This window comes from Sceloporus occidentalis, unplaced genomic scaffold (assembly GCF_023333645.1).
Source record: "Sceloporus occidentalis isolate IW3139 unplaced genomic scaffold, rSceOcc1.0.p SCAF_5, whole genome shotgun sequence".
Lineage (NCBI taxonomy): Eukaryota > Metazoa > Chordata > Lepidosauria > Squamata > Phrynosomatidae > Sceloporus > Sceloporus occidentalis.
The window spans coordinates 93733954-93754383 of NW_028316985.1; the positions used below are offsets into that span (position 1 = coordinate 93733954).

Genomic DNA, 20430 nt, shown 5'->3' on the forward strand with positions numbered 1-20430 from the left:
TTACCTAATCTGTTTTGGCAGTGGCAGCTGCTAAACTACGAAGCCCAGGAATCCATGGGACATTGTCATGACAGTTAAAGTGAAATCATAGTGCAATAATTATGTAATGTGAAAAGCTCCCAATGAGAAGAAATTCTGAAAAGGATGGTAAAGGAAGCCAACTGCTAATCTTGTGAAACAATGTTAGGATTCTGGCTCAGTCATAAGGCAGGTTGCAGGTGGTAACACTGAGGATGAAATTTGGATACTCTTTATTCTCCCAAATGAATTTTGATTAATAAAGATTGAAGAGGAAGAGGCTTTTCTCTATATGTAATTATATTAGATTTTCAAAACCTAAGCAATATGAATGAGCAATACTTTTGGTTTAAAAATAAAATTAATAAACTTCATTAAGAATATTTTAAAAGGGGCAGTAAACACTTGAACAAATAATAAATCTAAGTTGATTTCCTCCTGTAAAAACAATTATTTCTTCCCTCTTAGGACAGCGATAACCTCTGGTGGGATGCCTTTGCAACAGAATTTTTTGAAGATGATGCAACCTTAACCCTTTCATTTTGTTTGGAAGATGGACCAAAGCGATACAGTAAGGGACAAACATATTCTAATATTTCACCTATGGTTTTGTGTATTCAGGAAATGGATTTAGATGCTAGTTTAAGGATGGCATTGCTCTGGCCATTTCCTTGGTGTCTGCTGAATTGTTAATACAGTGGACCCTTGTTATACCCTGGGGTTTGGTTCCAAGATCTCCCGTGTATAACAAAATCCGTGTATGCTCAAGTCTCATTAAATGTAATGACATAGCAAAATGGTGTCCCTTATAAAAACTGGAAAATCAAGGTTTGATAATTGAAATTTATACTTTTTTTGAACATTTTCAAACCGTGTATGCTTGAATCTGTGTATAAAAAATCCATGTATAAGAAGGGTCGACTGTACAGTTTTCAGTATTGGAGAGCTGGAGCGTCTAGCAAAGAGCAATAGACACCTGTTAGGTTCAGATCCTCAGTCAGCTTTGAAATCATGTTGCGCAGGCTACTCCCATGGCTTAACCAACCGGACAGGATTTTTTGTGACTAAAATCAGGAAACTATGTATACTGCCCTGAAAATTTTGGTGATTAATGGGATAAAATTCGAATTGCTTGATAAATAATTAGAAGAACTTGCCCACAGAAAACACATTTTGAAATGCAGGCTGGAATGGCTTTTCCTAGGCCAGGAAGAGTGCTTTGGAACAGTCAACTTTCGTGTAAATGTAATTCCATTCCATCCCACTTTTTTCATTGTAAAATGTATACATTTCTTTTTCAAAAAGAAATAGCTAGCAAAATATAAAATCAAAAGGGCAGCTCAGTGGTGGAAAAACTTGCTGGCCACTTGGAGTACTGCTTCGGTCAGCAGAACTGGAGAGGGGAAATCTCCCATTGCCTCTGGAAACCTCCCCATCCTAAAAACCTGTTCTGGATTGTGAGGGAACATTTCCATGCAAATGACGTGGGAGGCTTTAGGCTTTGGGGGGAGAAGAAGGAAAGCAAGTTATATCACACTAACAGTTTCTTGTAGTGTGATACTGAATTTAAGCCATTGCAATTAAACATGTCAGTTTTTAAAAAGTATTTTTTATTAGAGAGGTTTTTAAAATCAGTTAACAAGTTAGGCCGGGAACAAATTGGGAAAAGAAACTTGGAAGGCTCATGAAGCCAATGTCACTTAGGCCTGTTACAGACTGCCAAAATAAAGCTGCTTTGGGTCTCTTTGGAGGCATGTGGTTTAAATGATGCATGCATCCTAAGAATCTGGAAGCTGCACCAAAGCTGCACAGTGCTTAAGAATGGAGTGTGGCTTTGGCGCGACCTCCGGACTCTTAGGACCCATGCATCATTTAAATAGCATGCCTCCAAAGAGACCTGAAGCAGCTTTATTTTGGCAGTCTGTACCAGGCCATAACACTCAACACCAATAGGATTTCTTTTTTCTGGACCACATAAAATTTACAGACTATCTTCAAGGGCAGCCCCATGTAAAGTACATTATACTTAACTCGAGATTGTACAATAGAATATTTGAAATGGCAGAATCCTTTGTCTCTGAAGAAAAGTATATGATGGATGTATGAATTATAGCTGCTAGATAAGGAACCAAAGGAAGTACAAATCTGTTCTCTTAAGAGGGGTGTGACCTCTTCAAACATCATAGTTTTCTCTAGGTTTTGGTAAGGAGAAACACCCACTATCAGCAGCTCCATCATGTCTGAACTGAGCCACCCTGATAAAGGAAATACAAAAACCTTACAAATCATCACAACAATTTATTCTCCGATCAGCAGCTCTTGAGGGGTCTTGTAATCATTTTATCTTTCATTGGGATTCAGGTTTACTGACTCGCTGTGTGTTGAACTCTCCACAGTTAGAAGATAACACAGCCACTAGAAATTAGTTGTGACAGCAGGAATATTTTTTAGAGTTTGACAAATTTTTTCATGTGTAGCCCTGCTTTGCACAGAAACAGAGCCCTGCCCAATCTAACTGGACGTTAATTGCTTTTTACTGATGTATCTGTGCTTCTTAGATGGATAATACATCTAGCAAATTTGATATCTGACAAGTTGACTCAACCTAATTGGGACAGATCAGCCACTACCAGTTTTGCTAGAGGCTGTAATTTGAAGGTCTGTGCAGACTTATCACTTGCTTTGAAAGGCAAGAAATAGTAATTCTGTCAACAATAATCCCTTAAATGGTGTTCAGAGTAGCCTTTCCTTCAGCTCTTCCAGAAAGAGGCAGCACTTGTCAAATAAACACTCAGAGATAACTGATAATATGAATTAAATGCCTGTGGTTGATACAGTGACTATCAGTTACTGCAAGAAATATAAAATCTCCAAAGGTTTTAAGCTCAAAATACAATGGTGTATCTGGAGGAGAGAATGCAAGAATTGTTGTAAATGTATTTGCTTTGCAATTCACTAGTAATGTTAGCTTCTGGTGTGAACTAACAAATTTGTTCAAACATTGCTGTTAGCGGATGAAATTAATGATGGCCAACCTCCCTACCCAGGTTTTTAAAGTTAAATTGCGATTTTTTTAAAAGGCTTAAATCCAGTTTTTAGCCCCATATAGAGATTTTTCCCCTGTTAAAGTGTATCTTCAAGTAGTGAAGGCACCCTAAGGTGAATCTATCGCAGGGTTTTCTTGGCGAATTTATTCAGACAAAACTTGCCAGTGGCTTCTTCTTGAGGCTGAGAGAATGTGGATTGCCCAAGGTCATTAAGCAGTTTCCATGGGTGAACGGAGATTTGGACTCAGGTCTCCTGGGGTCCGAGTACAGCCTTCAGACCACTATACCATGCAGGCTGTACACAGATGGAATAGACTCAGTGAATCAATAGAAACTTGGTAAGTCAATATATGTAAAGCACTGTTGATCAAAGGATCTACCGCAGCAGGGACTAAGAACTGGACTTCAGTTTTGGTTCTTAGACATTCTTTTAAAAGGATCTTAGAGAAAAATATCTGACTTAATAATAATAATAAATAATAAAAAAAATTATTTGTATACCGCTTTTCCATCTGATCAAAGCGGTTCACGTTAAGCCGGTTATGTGACATATGTCACAATACAATGCAGTGCAATACAAAGCAGTACAATATATCAAGCAATACAGTATATCAACAGTTTCTCAATGAAACATGACTAATACAATTAGATATTATTTTCTATATTGACCATCTGACTGGGTCTATTACAGATGCTGTGATCCAGCAATTAACATCCTGTTCATCACCAGGATCATTTAAAAAACGTATCACAAACATTTTCCCCCACTTAATGCCCTTCATCTATTGGACCTCATAAAATCCTTTAATTGTATTAACAAATTAGAAGATTCAATTGTTAAGGATTTTCTTTATTTTGATTTTTCAAAACCCTTGAATTTGTGTGCCACAAATCATAAAATGATTTAACAGAAATTTTAGGCATTAGTAGATAAAGGTTTGAGCACAATGTCCTGAAGGTAAGCCCTGCTCCAATACATTGAAATATCCAACTAAATTTTCATTGATTTTACTGTCAATTCTTTAAGTGCTATACTGTTAATATTAGTTTATAATTGGCAGCCGGAGCCTTGGATACAAAGGAAGAGCATCCCTGATGTAAAACATGGTCAAATGAATCCAGAATTATTTTTATGATTGACTCAAGGCCTAACTGCTAATTCTGCATCATTGGTATCTGTTTCTTTGCTGAAGTTATATCAGAAAAATAGAGAAATTCTGCTTTATGATGGAGTAAATGTGATATGAAAAACATTGTCTGAGCTATGGCGTGATCTATAGTACTTAAATAAATAAAAAGGTAATGAAAGCAGTCGTAACTAGCTACAATTTTACTTCATTCAAAAGAAGGCACCCCATTAATAGTTCACATAAATTTGTTCTATGCATCTAAAAGGGGGTGGGGTGAGAAAAAGAGAAGGGATTTGCATTTATCTTAATAACAAAACAGATCAGTTTTATGGTTCCTGAAGAGGAAAAAATGATGCTTTCCAGTTAAGGACTTTCTAATCATTGAACAAGAGTAAATACTAGACTCTGATCCTTTGTTGGCCAGGCTCTTTGTTTCTCTGAGACAAAATATTTCCAGAATGGATAAAAGAAGCAAGTTTGATTGGCAGTCCTTAGCAGAGTCTCATCAGCTGCTGTGCTGACAGTGTGGTGGTGTGCATTTTGCTGATGTGTTGAGGGTTGACGGTTGATTGACAGCCCAAGACTGTAGAGACCAGAGAAGATGAAGCATGCTCAGTAAAAAATAATGTACAGTGTTTATGCAGCACTGCGGAGATGGGGAACCATGAGGTTAACTCTTTGAGAGTCAAGCAGGCAGAATGCTTGTCAGGACTGAAAATGAAATTTTTATCAACCCCCCCCACACACACACACACATAGACAGTTATATATTTTGTGATTATACTTCATTGTCACAACTAAAGGTTATAAAAATCTCAGTGGAATACAAACCAGATGAAATTGCTAAGAGTTATTTGTCTTGCAATTGTCTGTGTTACTGTTCAGAAATCTGTAATGCAGCGTAATAGTACTGCTGCAAATAAAGTGTCCCTTTTAGTGATATTTTGTTTTTGCAACTTATGAATATTCTGTCTACAGAATAAGTGACCAGTTAGAACCAGTCAGTTAACTGGGATAACAGTTTCGACCTGGTGTCCTCACAAGGGTGATAGTACTGTTAATGGATGCAAAGTATAGATATCAGACCCATCCACTTACAGTTTAAAAGCAGCCATGTTTTGCTGGGTCATGGTCTTTTAGGAGGGGGAGCTCAACAGGGGAGTCTTTATGCAATGCATTGATATTTAGAAACCTTATGGAAATAGAGCTGATACAAAATGGCTGCCCCCCAAATTGGCTGCCCCTATCCATAGGTAGTGAATTAGGGGTTGTATTTATTGATTTTCATGGTGTGGGTGAAGGCAGTGAATGGCTTTTGTGGGAGAATGAAGATGAAGGGTAGTGGTTTCCTTTTCCACCTCTTTTTAAAACTTTAAGCAGTTAAAAGTGTGTGTATATCTTTCTCTGGAAACCAAGACTTTTCTCTGCAACTATCCCCCACAGTCCCATCCAAGAAGGTTCCCATAATGTAGGATATGTGGTCATTCCAGGAACTGAGATCAGTGTCTCCCTGTCCATCCCCCCAAATTGCAACTATCCACTCACACATCCCCAAATCCTCCCTAAATGTGATAAAGCTTTCTGTTTGATTATTGAAGGAAATGATTTGTTGTGTAGCTGATGTAGTATTATGCCCAGGGGGACAATGTTCTTGATATATCATGTGTCCTGTGATTTAGTGTCTAGTTATTCAGGGCATTCAGATTAAATATATTTCCCTCCAAATCTTCCCCATCTCCTTCTTAATTTATCTTGGCAGGAGCAGTTTAACATATTAGGGTGTTAAATTGTGTCCTCCGTGGTACCTGAAATAGAGCATTGTGGTTCCTTGTACTGTCAGAATGGTTGAGCGGAGTGTGCTCATGCCTAAGGAGAGGATACTTTGCATCTTTTCTTCCAAGACATTTGCCTGTCCAGAATAAATGAAAGGGAGAAATGCAAGAAGGCTGCCATACTGTTGCATGGTTTAAATTTGTTTTAGTTTACTTTGCTCAAAATAACGTACATGAGGATTGTGGGTTTTAGTTGGTTGCGTTTTGGGTAGAGATGCAAATCCTACTATTTTATTATCACAACTATTCCTGCAAAAAGTTCCTGTGTTTGCTTATGGCATGTATTTGAAAAAGCAGGTAGTGATTTTTGTTACGGTAGGGATTTTTCAGTTGCTATTTGAGATTAATATTAATATCCATTCTTCCTGTTCTACCAAACAAAAGACATAGTTCTAAACAAGCAAAATAAGACACAAAAAATTATTCTGGTGAAAAGGACAGAAAAAGCTTAATTGATAGTGGTTTCCCTTTTGAAATTGTGGACTAGTTTGTTGTTCCTTACAGTTATTGTTCATGTTTTTCTAGCTTGTATACATGGCAATGAGAGGGAGCTGAGTGTACAGTGGATACACATTGATATAGACAAAGTATAGTCACAACTTTATGGTGATACAGCAGCAGAAGAGCTTTAGAGTGGCACATGAAATAGTTTGATCCATCTGCTACCTTTGAGCTCACTTTCTGGGGTGAGGATGGGGTTAAAACTAGGATGGCAGGGTATGGGATCCGAATAGGTGTAAGCCACAGTATGGTTCTTCTTCCATATGAGCATGAAGCAGGTCCAACATGGCCTGAGTTGGGCTTTCATCCCCAGGTTCTCCAGCTACCAGCAAAGTTGTAAGAGGAGTAAGACCACCATCTTTGGTAGCACAAAAAGATTGACATGTAAACAGGTGAATGTAAAAGATGGAGAGATGAGATTAAAAGCCCACATCTGAATTATGCTATGGTGTTCCATTTTTATGTCCTTAGTATGGACCAAAGAGGGAGCTTCCCCTCTTTAGTCTTTCCAAGAAGTGCTGCCCCACCCCTACCACAGCCAGGTTAATAGAAAATCCTGATAGTCACAAAGACATCTCTGAAATAAACTGTCCTACTATAATCATATCTTCCACATGTGCATAGGTGTGGGTCCCAGATGTGCATGGACCCTGCTTGTGTGCAGCTGTTTGATTTGATGTTTCACTGCTATTAAAGACCTTGCAGATGCTCAAAATGGTTCTCTATTAAGCTGGTACTGACTACCTTTAAAATGACGTTGTTAGCACATCATCCTCTATACCAAGTCATCTTTTTCTCCTCTCCTCCCCTTGCCGTTCTACTTTAACAACAACAAAGAATATACATTTTCAATACACCTTTCTGTGCGTATGAATATACAGCTTTCACCTGAAGACATAAGGATAGCAGCATCTTGCTGTGATCCTAGTTTTCGGAAGGCCTGAAAAAAATACCACCTCCCAGGGCCACGTCTACTCTATAGCTGAACCTACTTTTTCTGTATTAAAACATGTGTCTTTCAGTGGCACATTATTTCTAGGAAACATAGGTGGATCCTTTCTTCCAGTCTCACCACAGGGAAACAAGTCTCCCCCAAAAGCTGGACATATCTCCTGAGATTCCAAACACACCACTCAGCTGCCTTCCTTTTTATACCTGCTGACATTGTTCAACAAAACTGTTGCTAGTCTCTGCCACTCGTTTGCTGGCCTTGTTATATGACAAAACTGTTATCTGACTCTCGTCGCATAATTCTTCAGAAGAAAATTACATTTTCCCAAAGTAATAAATTGCTACTGTTTCCATGCATAGGCTCACCCCTATTCCTTTTCATTTCAGCAAAGTCCCAATAATTAAACATCACTCAATAATTACTGCATGGCAGAATAATTCCTCCTTTTCCACATTTTGAGGCTATTTTCTTTGTGTTACTACTTATCCTCCTTCCCCATTTTTGCCATGTTTTGAGATAATTACTGTGCTTTCTGTGCTACACACTGCATGCATAAAGCTGGAGTCTTTTCAGTCATAAAGAAAGAAGAAAACCATTTCCCTGACCCCTTACTGTTTTACCAGTTGCTTCTTGTAGTAATACTACTACAAATTGAACTGTACTGTTTATTTGTCTGAAGCCTACTGCTAGATCCTTCCAACCAACTGAATCTAGGTATGCCAGGGCATTAGGAAAGAATTGAGAGTGATTGCCTAGCTATTGCTGTATTCACATTGATTCCAGACACCCTGTTTTCAATCTAGCATCCCTGAGAATTTGCCCTAGTATGGAGTGCCAGCTAATATCTCACACCCTTCCCAGCCAACTCCTACACATTTTGAAAAGTGTGGTTAAGAGGACAATTCTCAAGGTAGCTGATGGTTATGAAGAGGAAGGGAACGGTCAGGCTGCCAGGTGCTTCATCTATAATAATAATAATAATAATAATAATAATAATAATAATAATAATTTCTTTATTTATATTTCCCGCCTCTCCCATGGATCAAGGCGGGAGTACAACACACAAAATCTAGCTCCCAGCTCCAACCAAAATAAAAATCATTATGCAGTTGATGTCCTGGGATGGGGATGGAGTTGATAACATGTTACCTGCTACGTATATCAGAAGCAAAGGTCTCCTTGATCCCTTTGAGCTACTGAAGGAATCTGCTATCATAGGAACCTCAGTGTGTATGGTAATGATATATATTTATTTGCATTAAGTAAACTTTTAAAAAGTATTTTACAGATTTTTGGAAGCTATACACTTTGAAGTTAGACTTCCAAAAATTCAGGGAAGGAAGGTGATACTTTATCAAGATACTTTATCTCTTCAGTAAGTTCTGTTTTTCCTGGTTAATTTGTTGCACTCCCTTTGTGAAGACTACTATATTGTTCTTATTTTCTGAAATGTTTAACAAGTTCCAAGCAGCAACCAATTACCAGGCATTCAGCACCTGGATCAGTTGTATAAAGCAGGGGGGAAAAAAACAGGGTTTGAATCAAAGCCACTGATAAAAAAAAACCCTAGTCTGTCAATTTTTCATCAACCAGCAGAAGTGGCTTATGATTACCTGATAACTAAGAAGTTGTCCTTTTCTAAGCTTTATAGAACTTGGGGGAAAACTGCCCCTATTTCAGTAGTTTCCTGTAAAGATTTGATTTAGCAGACCAGTTATTGATTTATTGTGTGTGTGTGTGAGAGAGAGAGTATGTATGCATATATATATATATATATATATATATATATATATATATAGCATATTTCAGTCAATTAGTTTTCAAGGATAGTCAAAGCAGGAGATACACACAGACACACACACACACACATACATGGAAAGCAAGACAAAGATCACAACAGAAATAGGCAATAAAGAGCAGTAGATCAAGTAGTTTAATGCATGAGATCAAAATAGTTCAGGGCCACACCTTTAAAAGCCTCGAAGAGCAAATAACTAAATAAAATAAAATAAAAATCTTCACTTGGTATTGCTCCACTTGTTGCTGGAAACAGGAAAATAGGCGAGCTTCTCTGGCACAAAGGTTCTACAAACAGGACTGTCACCACTGGAAAGGTCCTCTTTCTGGTTTCTAAACACCACACCACAGATGTTGGGTGCACCAAGAAGAGAACTGTGATGTAGACTCTAGTCAATTTACTCAAGATCAAATCAGACTCATATGGCTTCAACGATTTGACTTGACTTTGATTAAAAAAATAAAAGATGCACTGACTCATCTCACAACTTGTAAAACTTTAGCAATCGATTTGCTGAACTAACTTCATCCAACACATTATGGAATGGAAAACAGTTTTCCTCCTTTGAACAATGCTTCTACCTGACTGGTTTTTCCTACAAATCACATGATGGAAGCAGTACTTTATCATACAAGAAGCCCCCAACTCAAGTCCATTGCCTAAGTCATTTGCTATTTCCCTCTGAGGGGAACACACCCTGAAAGAAGTAATGAGGCGCGGCGCAGGCACCAGCCCCATTACTTCTAATGCGGCTCGAGCATACACGTTTTTCCCATACCCGGGGGCATGTGTCCAGAACGGATCCCCCGTGTAAGGGAAGGGCCCACTGTACTTAGCCTAAACCTAAATTACAGTCTCAAATAGAGTTCAAGTGTTGATTCACAATTCAGCTTTTGGTTCCATGGGTCAACTCTGGGACTAGTAATTGGGTTTAGGCCACAATCTGAAATGTTGTACCAAAATGAAAGTTCCAGTTGTGGTTGAAAGATCCAAGGAATCTGTCTGTCTGAGTTCCAGATGGCCATGAGTTCAGCATTGGAATTACTACGTAAAATGACCCATTTCTTACATGACCTTTCTTATTTATCCTCTGTCCCAGTACATCCCACTCAAGTTTGAAGTCACTCAATGTTTCATTCCCTAAGCTTCCAGGCAGAACCTGTTACTTCAGGTAGAGTCCTGTCATCTGTGTTTCATGTTCTAAGACATAGGAACCCTAGAAACCATCTTGCAAAAAGTTGGAATTAAAGGTCCATACTGATGACTGTGCATGGTAGTTGTTTTTAAATAACAAAACATTGAAGAGCAGTGTATTTAATCTCATATGCAGAAGTTCAATTATATTTGCAGTTGCACCCAGATGCCCGAGGGCTTAATTGTAGTACATCGTACATTTATGTTTGATTTATTTACATCTAAAGTGGTTGACTGACAGATCAGTATTTTGGGCATGCATGACTTTTTAACATTCCAGATACCAGCTTTCAGATATATTTCTACTTCAAATACATAAATACATTATCACTTTTAGAAGTACAGCTTCTTCTACTCCTTCATAGAATCTGTATAAAATTCCTTACTACAGTATATCAAAAGATAAAAACTCCCTACAGACTAACAGCAATTTATTGAGCTCCTTGTTTGTGAATTTCACTACAGCACTGTGTATAGACCATAGGCTTGTCATTGATGTACAAATAACCAGCAAAAATATGGTTGTCATCAAGACACGGTAAAATATTAATATATATTGCAGGAATAATAGGTTTAGAATGAAACTATCAGAGGACAGCATACATGCAAACCATTTCATATAGGCAATGGATGTGATACATCATCTATCTATGATAAATATTCTTATAGCCACTGCAGCAGAACAAACTTGTAAAGGAGGAACTTGCTGTACAATCACAAAGTGGCTCTGTGGATGTTTAAATGGAATGTCTCTCTTTACGCATTGTTATTGGCAATGCTGTTCATTGCCTTTCTTAACTGCTGCTGCTGTTTGGGCAGATGTTTCAAAGGCACTCAAGCCCTGTGCAAATATTCCAAGCAGTAAACACTAAGAGAGAGAAAAATGAGATTATACCAACTCGGCTAACTCTGTGCAAAGAGGCCTAGATATGTGCATAAGAATACATAAATTCCAAACATGGAAATATGGCCTAATATTAGCAGGTTGCAGGTTATGTTAACTTCACCTGTGTACCTTCCAGTGTGTATGTTTAGGCCTTATGTAGACAGGGTCTCAAATGTCAGAAACCAGGGTAAGACTTCCCAGGTGCATTCTCAATCCCTTCTCCTCCTTTTCAAAGATGTTTTTTTACCATGCTTGAACTTTGCACAAAATTACACCAATCACAATCTGATCATAATATACTGAAGTCCTAAAGTCTTGAGCCAAGGCTTTCCAATTCTTTGGGGGCAGAGGGACCATTTAGGCTGATTCTAAGAAGCAATGGAGTGGAAAAAAGAGTGTGCATTACTGTCAAACTGATGGGGAGTGTGTGCGCATGTATGTACATAAATGAATGAGGTGTGTTGGTGTGAAAGTAGTGGGTCAGTGGGTGATGGAACCTTCTCGTGTAACAGATTACAGTGCTGAAATAAGGGATGCTTTATGCACTGCATATAAAAAAATATGCATTTGGAATTTTAAAGTGAGACTAAGACAAAGAGGTGTCTGAAAACATAGACTGAGTATCCCTTATCCAAAATGCTTCGAACCAGAAGTGTTTTGGATTTCAGATTTTTGGGGATTTGGGGAATATTTGCATAAACATAATGAGATTTCTTGGAGATGGGACCCAAGTCTAAACACAAAATACACCTTATGCACATAGTCTGAAAGTAATTTTATACATTATTTTTTTTAGTAATTTTGTGCATGAAACAAAGTTTGTGTGTAATGAACCATCAGAAAGCAAAGGTGTCACTTTCTCAGCTGCCCATGTGGATGATTTTGGGTTTTGGATTTTGAATATCCACTTAAGGGATACACAGCCTGTTTATTATATAAGTACACTAACATTAGGTCTGGCTGAATTTTGCTGTCTTGTAGATATGGATATAGCAACAAAACCAGATGGGTGACAATGTGTAGAATTGTCTGTTAACTCAGTAGGAAAACATGTTGCAGTGAGAAACAGGAAGTACAGATTTGAAACCCATCTGATAAAAGCAACACTTACTTTTGAGCTGGATGGTAATGTAGACTTTGAATCTCTTCCTGACATTTTTCAGGTCATTAGTGTAAGAGCCACTGCATTCTCAAGCAAATATTTACTAGTTTGAGTCCTTGGATGTGTTAGGAGTCTACACTTTAAAGGTTAGTACTCTAGAGAGGGGCTATATTATATGGCAGAGAATAAATGTTGTGTGTAGCATGTTGCAATTCAGTGCAGTTCACAGCACTCCCACTTTATAGTATCTCAGGTAATAGAACTGAACAAGATCTTTACCTGCCGGAAACCCAGAAGATCTGGGACATTATGAGGCTAGATGAACCACTGACAGGTATGACTAGGGAGATGGTAGACTCATATGTCAATATATATATATATACACACACACACACACACTTCAACTAGTTTAACCTGTCTTAGGGGTTGTCCACACAGCTGAAAAGAAACTGTACTCACTTCATTTCCAGTTCTATAGGAACACATGATGCGCAAGAAAAGTAAAAGTCACATTTTACTCTGCTATTATAGGGGAAACTGAATTTTTTGTGTGAGTGTCAGGATCGGGATGGAATTGGCATAGATGGACTAACTGGAGGGCAGGACTAGTCTGACAAGTTTGATGTGTGTTGCCATTTTTAAAAAAAGCATCCGGGGCATATTAACCAAAGGCTAGTAGGGCTTCAGAGAAGATGCCAACCACAGATGCTGCCGAAATGTCAGAAAGAAACTCTGCTAGAACATGGCCACATAGCCCGAAAAACCCACAAAAAAACTATGGATGCCATGAAAGCCTTCGACTTTTAGGGGAATATTAATAGCTCAAATAAAAAATATCTTGGCTGTGGCAACATTCAGCCTGGGCTCTTTTCCCTTTGTATATTGATTCAAAATGACACAGAACTCCAGAGGCAATTCCAAATAGGTTTTGTAGTTTTATTAATGAAATAATAAGCATGCTTGTGCACACACACTTTCATGCACACACACAAGAACTAATGGAAGCAAAGATGAGAGAAGGTGAAAAGTGGAGGCCTTGATAATGGTAATATTGTACTGATCTTGAAGGTTGGTTCGAATCAAGTGGTGTCTGGAATGGAGATGGCTCAATAGTTGCTGTGGCAAGTGGGGTGTCTAACTTACTGCAGTATCTTGCAGAGGTCAAACAGATTCTGTTCTTCTTGAGACTAGACCAAATTGCTAGTGCGTAGGTAATGAAATATATACTCAAAATCATATTCCAGGACAGTAATCTCAGAATGAATGGATTGCCTCATTGCTAAATGATTTTCCTGAGGGAGAGCAATGTTTGGGAAATTGGTGTGAATATCTCAGGCAAAAGAAGCTACTACTACTAGAGAAGAGTCATTTGTCTGCGTATGCACAACCACCTTCTTCGGCCAGAATCCCATCATTGCCCTCCATAGACCACGGTGATCTCATGGCGGTGGGCACTCCTGCTTCCTCCCGTGTTGCAGCCATCCAGATTTCCTGCTTTGAAGAAGCCTGACCTTTCAGGTTTCCCACTTCAGCGTCCCTTTCAATACTGATATTACAATTGAGAGGTGTGATCAGGGGTCTGACCTTGGGGTAACACTCCCTTACTCATGATAACTCACTGGGACACAAAGGGAGGGAGAGTATTGGACGACAGAGGCAACCAATGAGAGTGCAAGTTGGCAAGATTATTGGTTGATAGCTCTGGCATGCTGGGAAAAAAGAAAAAGTGCATCCCTATTGTACGGATTTGAATTTGGGCATGGGAATTATATGACAGTCAGAACAATTTGAGTCTGGTTTATATCAAATAGGTGTGGTGCTAACTGCGAGGTCACTATGAACTTGGAAAATGCAAGTTGAAGCTGAATATTTTTCATCAGTTTAGACAACCCCATAGTCATTACTGTTTAATTACAAGGGAGTGGGTAGAATGCAGTTAGCCATGAGTATACAAATGAAGACAATGTGCAAAAGATGACCAGTTAGGTAGGTAACTATCAGGGGTTTGGAGACCCCATTATCCCCCCTCCCAGTGACCTTAGAGGACTGTTTGGGGCCCTGTCTAGTTCAGAAAAAAGTCCTTTTGAACAGAAAGTGATCCAGAAGTAAACTTCCTGGTCACTGCCTTTTTGGGAGAAAAGCTTGCCTTGGTTTGTGAGCCAAAATGTGGCAAAATTGTTCCTCATTCCCTCAGGGGCACATTTGGAGACATGGGAGGAGCTGTATGCAGACTTGCCCCATCTTTGCTTCATGTATTACTTTATTTGACCTGACACTGAAAAGAGATGTTGGCAACAGTCAAGCCTTCCTTTGACAGTTGAATTTGGTGCTGGTTGAAGCTTCCTGACCATTTTCAAGGGTAGCTGTACATATAAATGCATTAGGGTGGTTACTAGACAAGGACCTCTGCAACCAGGCTATCCTTACTGAGAAGAGGTGGGAACTGGTAAACCAAGCAAAGCTGGTAAAGCTGGTCTAAAGTAAAGAGGCCACTTGGACATCTGGAAACAATGCTGTGTCTTTCAAACTGCACCTCCAGGAAGAGTGGAACATCATCAGGGAGAGGTTGTCTGGAAGAGGTTGCCAGTGTAGTTCTGTGGTAAGAGTATTGGATTGGAACTTGAGAGACGAGGTTTCATGTCTTTACTGACCCATGAACACACTGGAGGCTCATGAGGGGTTCAGTCTCTTTCAGCCTGGCACTTCACAGGTCTCTTGTGAAGAAAACATGGGGACAGTGCCATGTACTTCCCGTTGACTTCAAAGTAAAGAAACAAACAGAGTTCTTGGATTTAGGAATAGGAACTCACAGGGCTTGTCTTTGGATTCAGATTCAATTTATTGGCCCTCATCCAGACCAATGCAGAATTTGGATAGCAGTCTAACACCTTGAATTTGATGATGGAGGGAAACAAAACTGACTGCCATTAATATACTAACAACACCTAAACAAATGGTTATTCACAGTTGGACAATAAGTTAAAATCTGAGTCCAACAAGGATTTCTTAAGAAGGGATTTCATGACTGTCCTCATGAGACATTATTAACAACTTGAAAACAGGTTGTTGAATAAATCTGTCTAACGATCTTGTCCATCTCTGGGCTGCATGAACTGAAAGTGATTCCATAATACTGGACTAACTATGCCTTCATGATCATAGTTATCTTGGGGAGGGGACAAAGACTTTTTTAAAAAATGAAAATTCTTTAATTAAATGAACCTTTTCTTACCTAGATTCTCAAAACTGCTGTGTTATTTTATTCAGTTGAGCAGGGCAAGATGAGAATTGATTTGTAAGCTAGCTGATTATGGTGAGGTAATAATACTAATACTAATAAAAACTGGTACCCTTGCTCTATAAATCTATTGCCAAACTTGGTGTGAAGGCAAAAGATCAATAGAGTTTAATGCATTTCATTTATTTTAATATAATAGATGGAAGTTTGTGTATCAAAGATGGATTGGTTGGACTAAAGACATTCTAGTACATGATGTAACTGGTAATAAAATTAAGCAACAGCTATGCAAAAATAGTCATATTAATAGGAATCATGCTCATCTTATTATTTTTCCCTGGTTATAATTACAGGAACCCTGAGTTCAGGATATCATTGATATAGATGATAACTATTCTGAAAAGAACTATTTACTTATGACTGGTTCCACTGACTTCCTCAAAGGACTTATCTACTTTTTGAGTCTCCGTTGGATGTGCACTCACTTACATATTTCACTTATATAACTTTTTCTATAAAATGAACGTTATTGTAATTATCCAGTATTTATCGTCTTGTATTAGAGTGATGCCTTCCCCTTCACATCATGATATGTTCCTCAGATCATATTGTATAGAGAATTGACATTCTGCAGGATTGAAACTAAGAATGATAATTACTGACTTTGGTTGGACACAGCTGTTCAAATTGAATCGAATTCATAATTTCATGCAGTTTTTGAACAATAAAGTATAATGTTATATAAGAAAAAAAGTTAGGAGCATGGAATAGAATAAGGATTTTGTCTTGGAATCATAGAATCATAGAGTTGGAAGAGACCGCAAGGGCCATCCAGTCCAACCCCCTGCCATGCAGGAAATCACAATCAAAGCATCCCCGACAGATGGCCATTCAGCCTCTGTTTGAAGACCTCTAAGGAAGGAAACTCCATCACACTCCGAGGGAGTTTGTTCCATTGACGAACAGCCTTTACTGTCAGGAAGTTCCTCCTAAAGTTGAGGTGGAATCTCTTTCCCTGTAGTTTGCATCCATTGTTCGGCGTTCTACTCTCTGGAGCAGCAGAAAACAAGCTTGCTCCCTCCTCAATGTGACATCCCTTCAAGTATGTAAACAGGGCTGTCATATCACCTCTTAGCCTTCTCTTCTCCAGGCTAAATATACCCAGCTCCCTAAGGCATTCCTCACAGGGCATGGTTTCCAGACCTTTCACCATTTTATTCGCCCTCCTTTGGACACACTCCAGTTTCTCAATGGCCTTTTTGAATTGTGGTCCCTAGAACTGGACACAATATTCTAGGTGGGGCCTGACCAAAGCAGAATACAGTGTCACTATTACTTCCCTTGATCTAGACACTATACTTCTGGCCTCTTTAGCTGCCACATCACACTGTTGACTCATGTTCAACTTCTGGTCTACTTGGACTCCCAGATCCCTTTCACACGTAGTCTCGTTCAGCCAGGTGTCCCCCATCCTATATCTGTGCATTTTGTTTTTCTGTCCTAAGTGAAGTACCTTACATTACTCCGTGTTGAATTTCATTTTGTTGGCTTTGGCCCAGTTTTCTAGTCTGTTCAGGTCATTCTGAATTTTGATCCTGTCCTCTGGGGTATTAACTATTCCTCCTAATTTGGTGTCATTTGCAAATTTGATAAGTATGCCCCCAATTTTGTCCTCCAAGTCATTGATAAAGATGTTGAATAGCACTGGGCCCAGGACAGAGCCTTGTGGGACCCCACTGGTCACTTCTCTCCAAGATGAAAAGGAGCCATTGTTGAACATCCTTTGGGTTCAGCCGGTCAACTAAATACAAATCCATGTAACAGTTGCCTTGTCTAGTCCACATTCTATAAGCTTGTTTGCAAGAATATCATGGAGAACTTTGTTAAAGGCCTTACTGAAATCAAGATATACTATATACACAGCATTCCCTTCATCTAACAAGATGGTAATTTTATCAAAAAAAAGAGATCAGGTTTTGTTCTGTATTTTTAAAGCTGCTTTTCATGCATTTGTAACTGGACAATATAATTACATGTAGTAAAAACATTATTTTTTCTCATTAGGCACAACTACAGTATGTAGTTTTTAAATGTAGTTTCTGAATATTGTTTGTATTGCATTGTTGCAATTAGGGAAAGATTTTAATAATTGAATATTTTGATGCAATGTTTTGATTTTAGCTTTTACATCATTTTGGCAGTGCAAGCTTTTATCTGTATTTACATTTTTGTTAAAGCCACCTTAAATTACAGGGCTGGGGGGAAAGGCAGGAAATAAATGAATAAATAAATGCATATAATAGATTATTAAAGTTTATTTTTTTTGTATCTGGAGCAATCAGATATTTCCATAACTTAATTATTGTGGAACTCATTTTTTTTTGTATGTGCAAAAGCATTGCCCTGTATGTACAGTCCGTCCTCGCCTTACACGGGGGATCTGTTCCGGATCCCTCCACGTAAGGCAAATTCCGCCTATGCTCGAACCCCATTGGAAACAATGGGGCTCGTGCGCGGTGGCGCGGTGGCGCGGCAGCGCGGGCACGCACGGGGCGCAACGGGCACGCGCGCCCATTCAATTGAATGGGATGCACCACCCCTTCCGGCCCGCGTGCGCTCCGCGGCTTGAGCGCATATGCTCAAGGCCGCGTATGGCGCGGGCGCGCTGTAGTATATTCTAAAGTCATATAAATATACACTGGGTATGCAAATACAACTTATTTTATTCTTGCATGAAAGAATGAATAATTTTCTTGCCTCCATGAGAATGCAACAAGTTCTGTGCAATTTTTGAGCATTCTGTTTATACTTTGGGACACCAATGGGGAAATACCAGGAAAGATTCATCAATACCAGGAAAGATACCAATACCAGGGGGAAAAATACTGAATGGCATGATTCTATGAAAATTTCTTTATGTTTTTAAGTTTTCTGTGTAGAAAATTTGTTTTTCAGCAAGAGACCTGTAATTTGCAGGAAAATGTACTGATTCCTTAGCAAAAATACTGGTTTTGTACACAAAATGCAAGCAACCAACATATGTTTTTTCTACAAAGGAATCTGTATATTTGCATAAATTGCTTTAAGCTACAGTAAAATTATGTAAATTCTAAGATGTGTGATAGAATACTCCAATATTCTGCATAAAAATATATAGTTTTTCTGGATGTGCTTTCTCTGCCAAACCCATATTTTTGTGCAGGAATCTATATTTTGCTTAAAATACAGGTTTTAGCCCCAAATATGTTTTCAAGAAAACCATATATATATTTACACAAGCAGATTTTCCCCAGTGAAGTCCTGAAAGGCACATAATCTCACAGCATATATCCTTTTTCATAGCAGGGCATCTCAAGTGTCATCGAGGATGCAAATATTAATGAGTATTTTTCATATTCCTAGTGTACACATTAAAACAGTATCCATGAAAGGATTGTATAAAGGAGCATAATATTATCAACTAAGAAAGCCCGTGGGTATTTCTTTGCATGAACTTATGAAAAGTCGCTTTCCCCAAATATGTAATGCCTAAGGTCCAAATCCATTAGTTAGTACTATTTAGAGTAGACCATTTAAACAATTGAACTTATATAGGACCTGATTCATCAAGTTCACTTTGATTTAATGGTTCCATGCTAGTTGGGCCTAACAGTTAGATTTAGGGATTACCTCCAGCCAAGAGAAAGAATTTGTTTAGGGAACATGCTTCAAAATCATGCATGACACTGTTTCTGAAATGAAGCATGATATCAGTGCTTGATCTGTGACTTCAGGTCCACTGTCTCTTGAAGTGAAGTGCTTTCTTAAGTTTTGCTATTAAGATTTTTCTTTTTTAACAAATTAGAAATATTGTGCTTTTTCATTGATAGCACAACAGAGTCTCTCACTGTCATAAATTTCCGTTTGCTCAAATCAGATTATTGTCATAGTCTTCTTCACATCAGTGGAAAGACTCAGTACTCCTGTTGATTCCTGTTGACACTGAAGCCAAACCTAGGAGCTTATCACTCAGCATTTTAAACTGGCTCGAGCCTCCCGGGCTGGAACCAGAATGCAGGATGGAGGTGGGGATTATTGCACACTAAATCACCACCAAACCACCAGCCACCATCAGCCCAGGTCCCAGTCAGGTCCCAGGTGAACTCCGCCGGCACTTTTTAAAAGCCGGAAAGCTTTCTGATTTCTAAAAAGTGCTGGCGAAGTGCACCTGAGTCCTGGGCTGATAGTGGCCAGTGATTCAGCGGTGATCTATCACGTGTCCTGGCTGGAGCTGGTTTAAAATAATGAGCGATAAGCTCCTTTCACTTATTTCTAGATTGCAGCTCTCATCCTTGTCACCATTAGTTATACTGACCAGGGCTGATGGGACTTGCAGTCCAACAACACCTAGAGGGTCAGTTCTTGCTACTACTACAACAGTAAAGCTTCCAAATCATTTTGGGGGGGGGGGAGTCTGGGAGGATAAAATGAGCAAAGTTTCCATGTATGCTAATATAAGGTCCTCGGGAGAAGGCTGAGGTTAAGGCAGAATTAATAAATGTCTATAGATGTACAAATACTTTTTCTCTTCACAGAGTCCCTCATTTATTTAACATGAATTAACTTCTCAAAATAATGCCTCATATGTATTTCATCCAAGGGGTATGGCATGGCCTTTTGCCTACTATTGGTGAGGGATGTTTACTATTGATCTATAACTCTAGGCATTCACCCATTTAAACATAGTTATGGT

The 20430-nt window shown here is 38.8% G+C and overlaps 1 protein-coding gene across 2 annotated transcripts in view; it reads left to right on the forward strand.

Moving 5' to 3' along the window:
- LDB2 (LIM domain binding 2) overlaps positions 1-20430 on the forward strand; it is a 246506-nt gene that overhangs the window by 102152 nt on the left and 123924 nt on the right. For both annotated transcript variants that reach the window (XM_089524758.1, XM_089524760.1), the window contains exon 2: positions 487-589. In XM_089524758.1, the coding sequence (XP_089380884.1) occupies positions 487-589 (103 nt within the window). The remainder of the gene's footprint in view (positions 1-486; positions 590-20430) is intronic.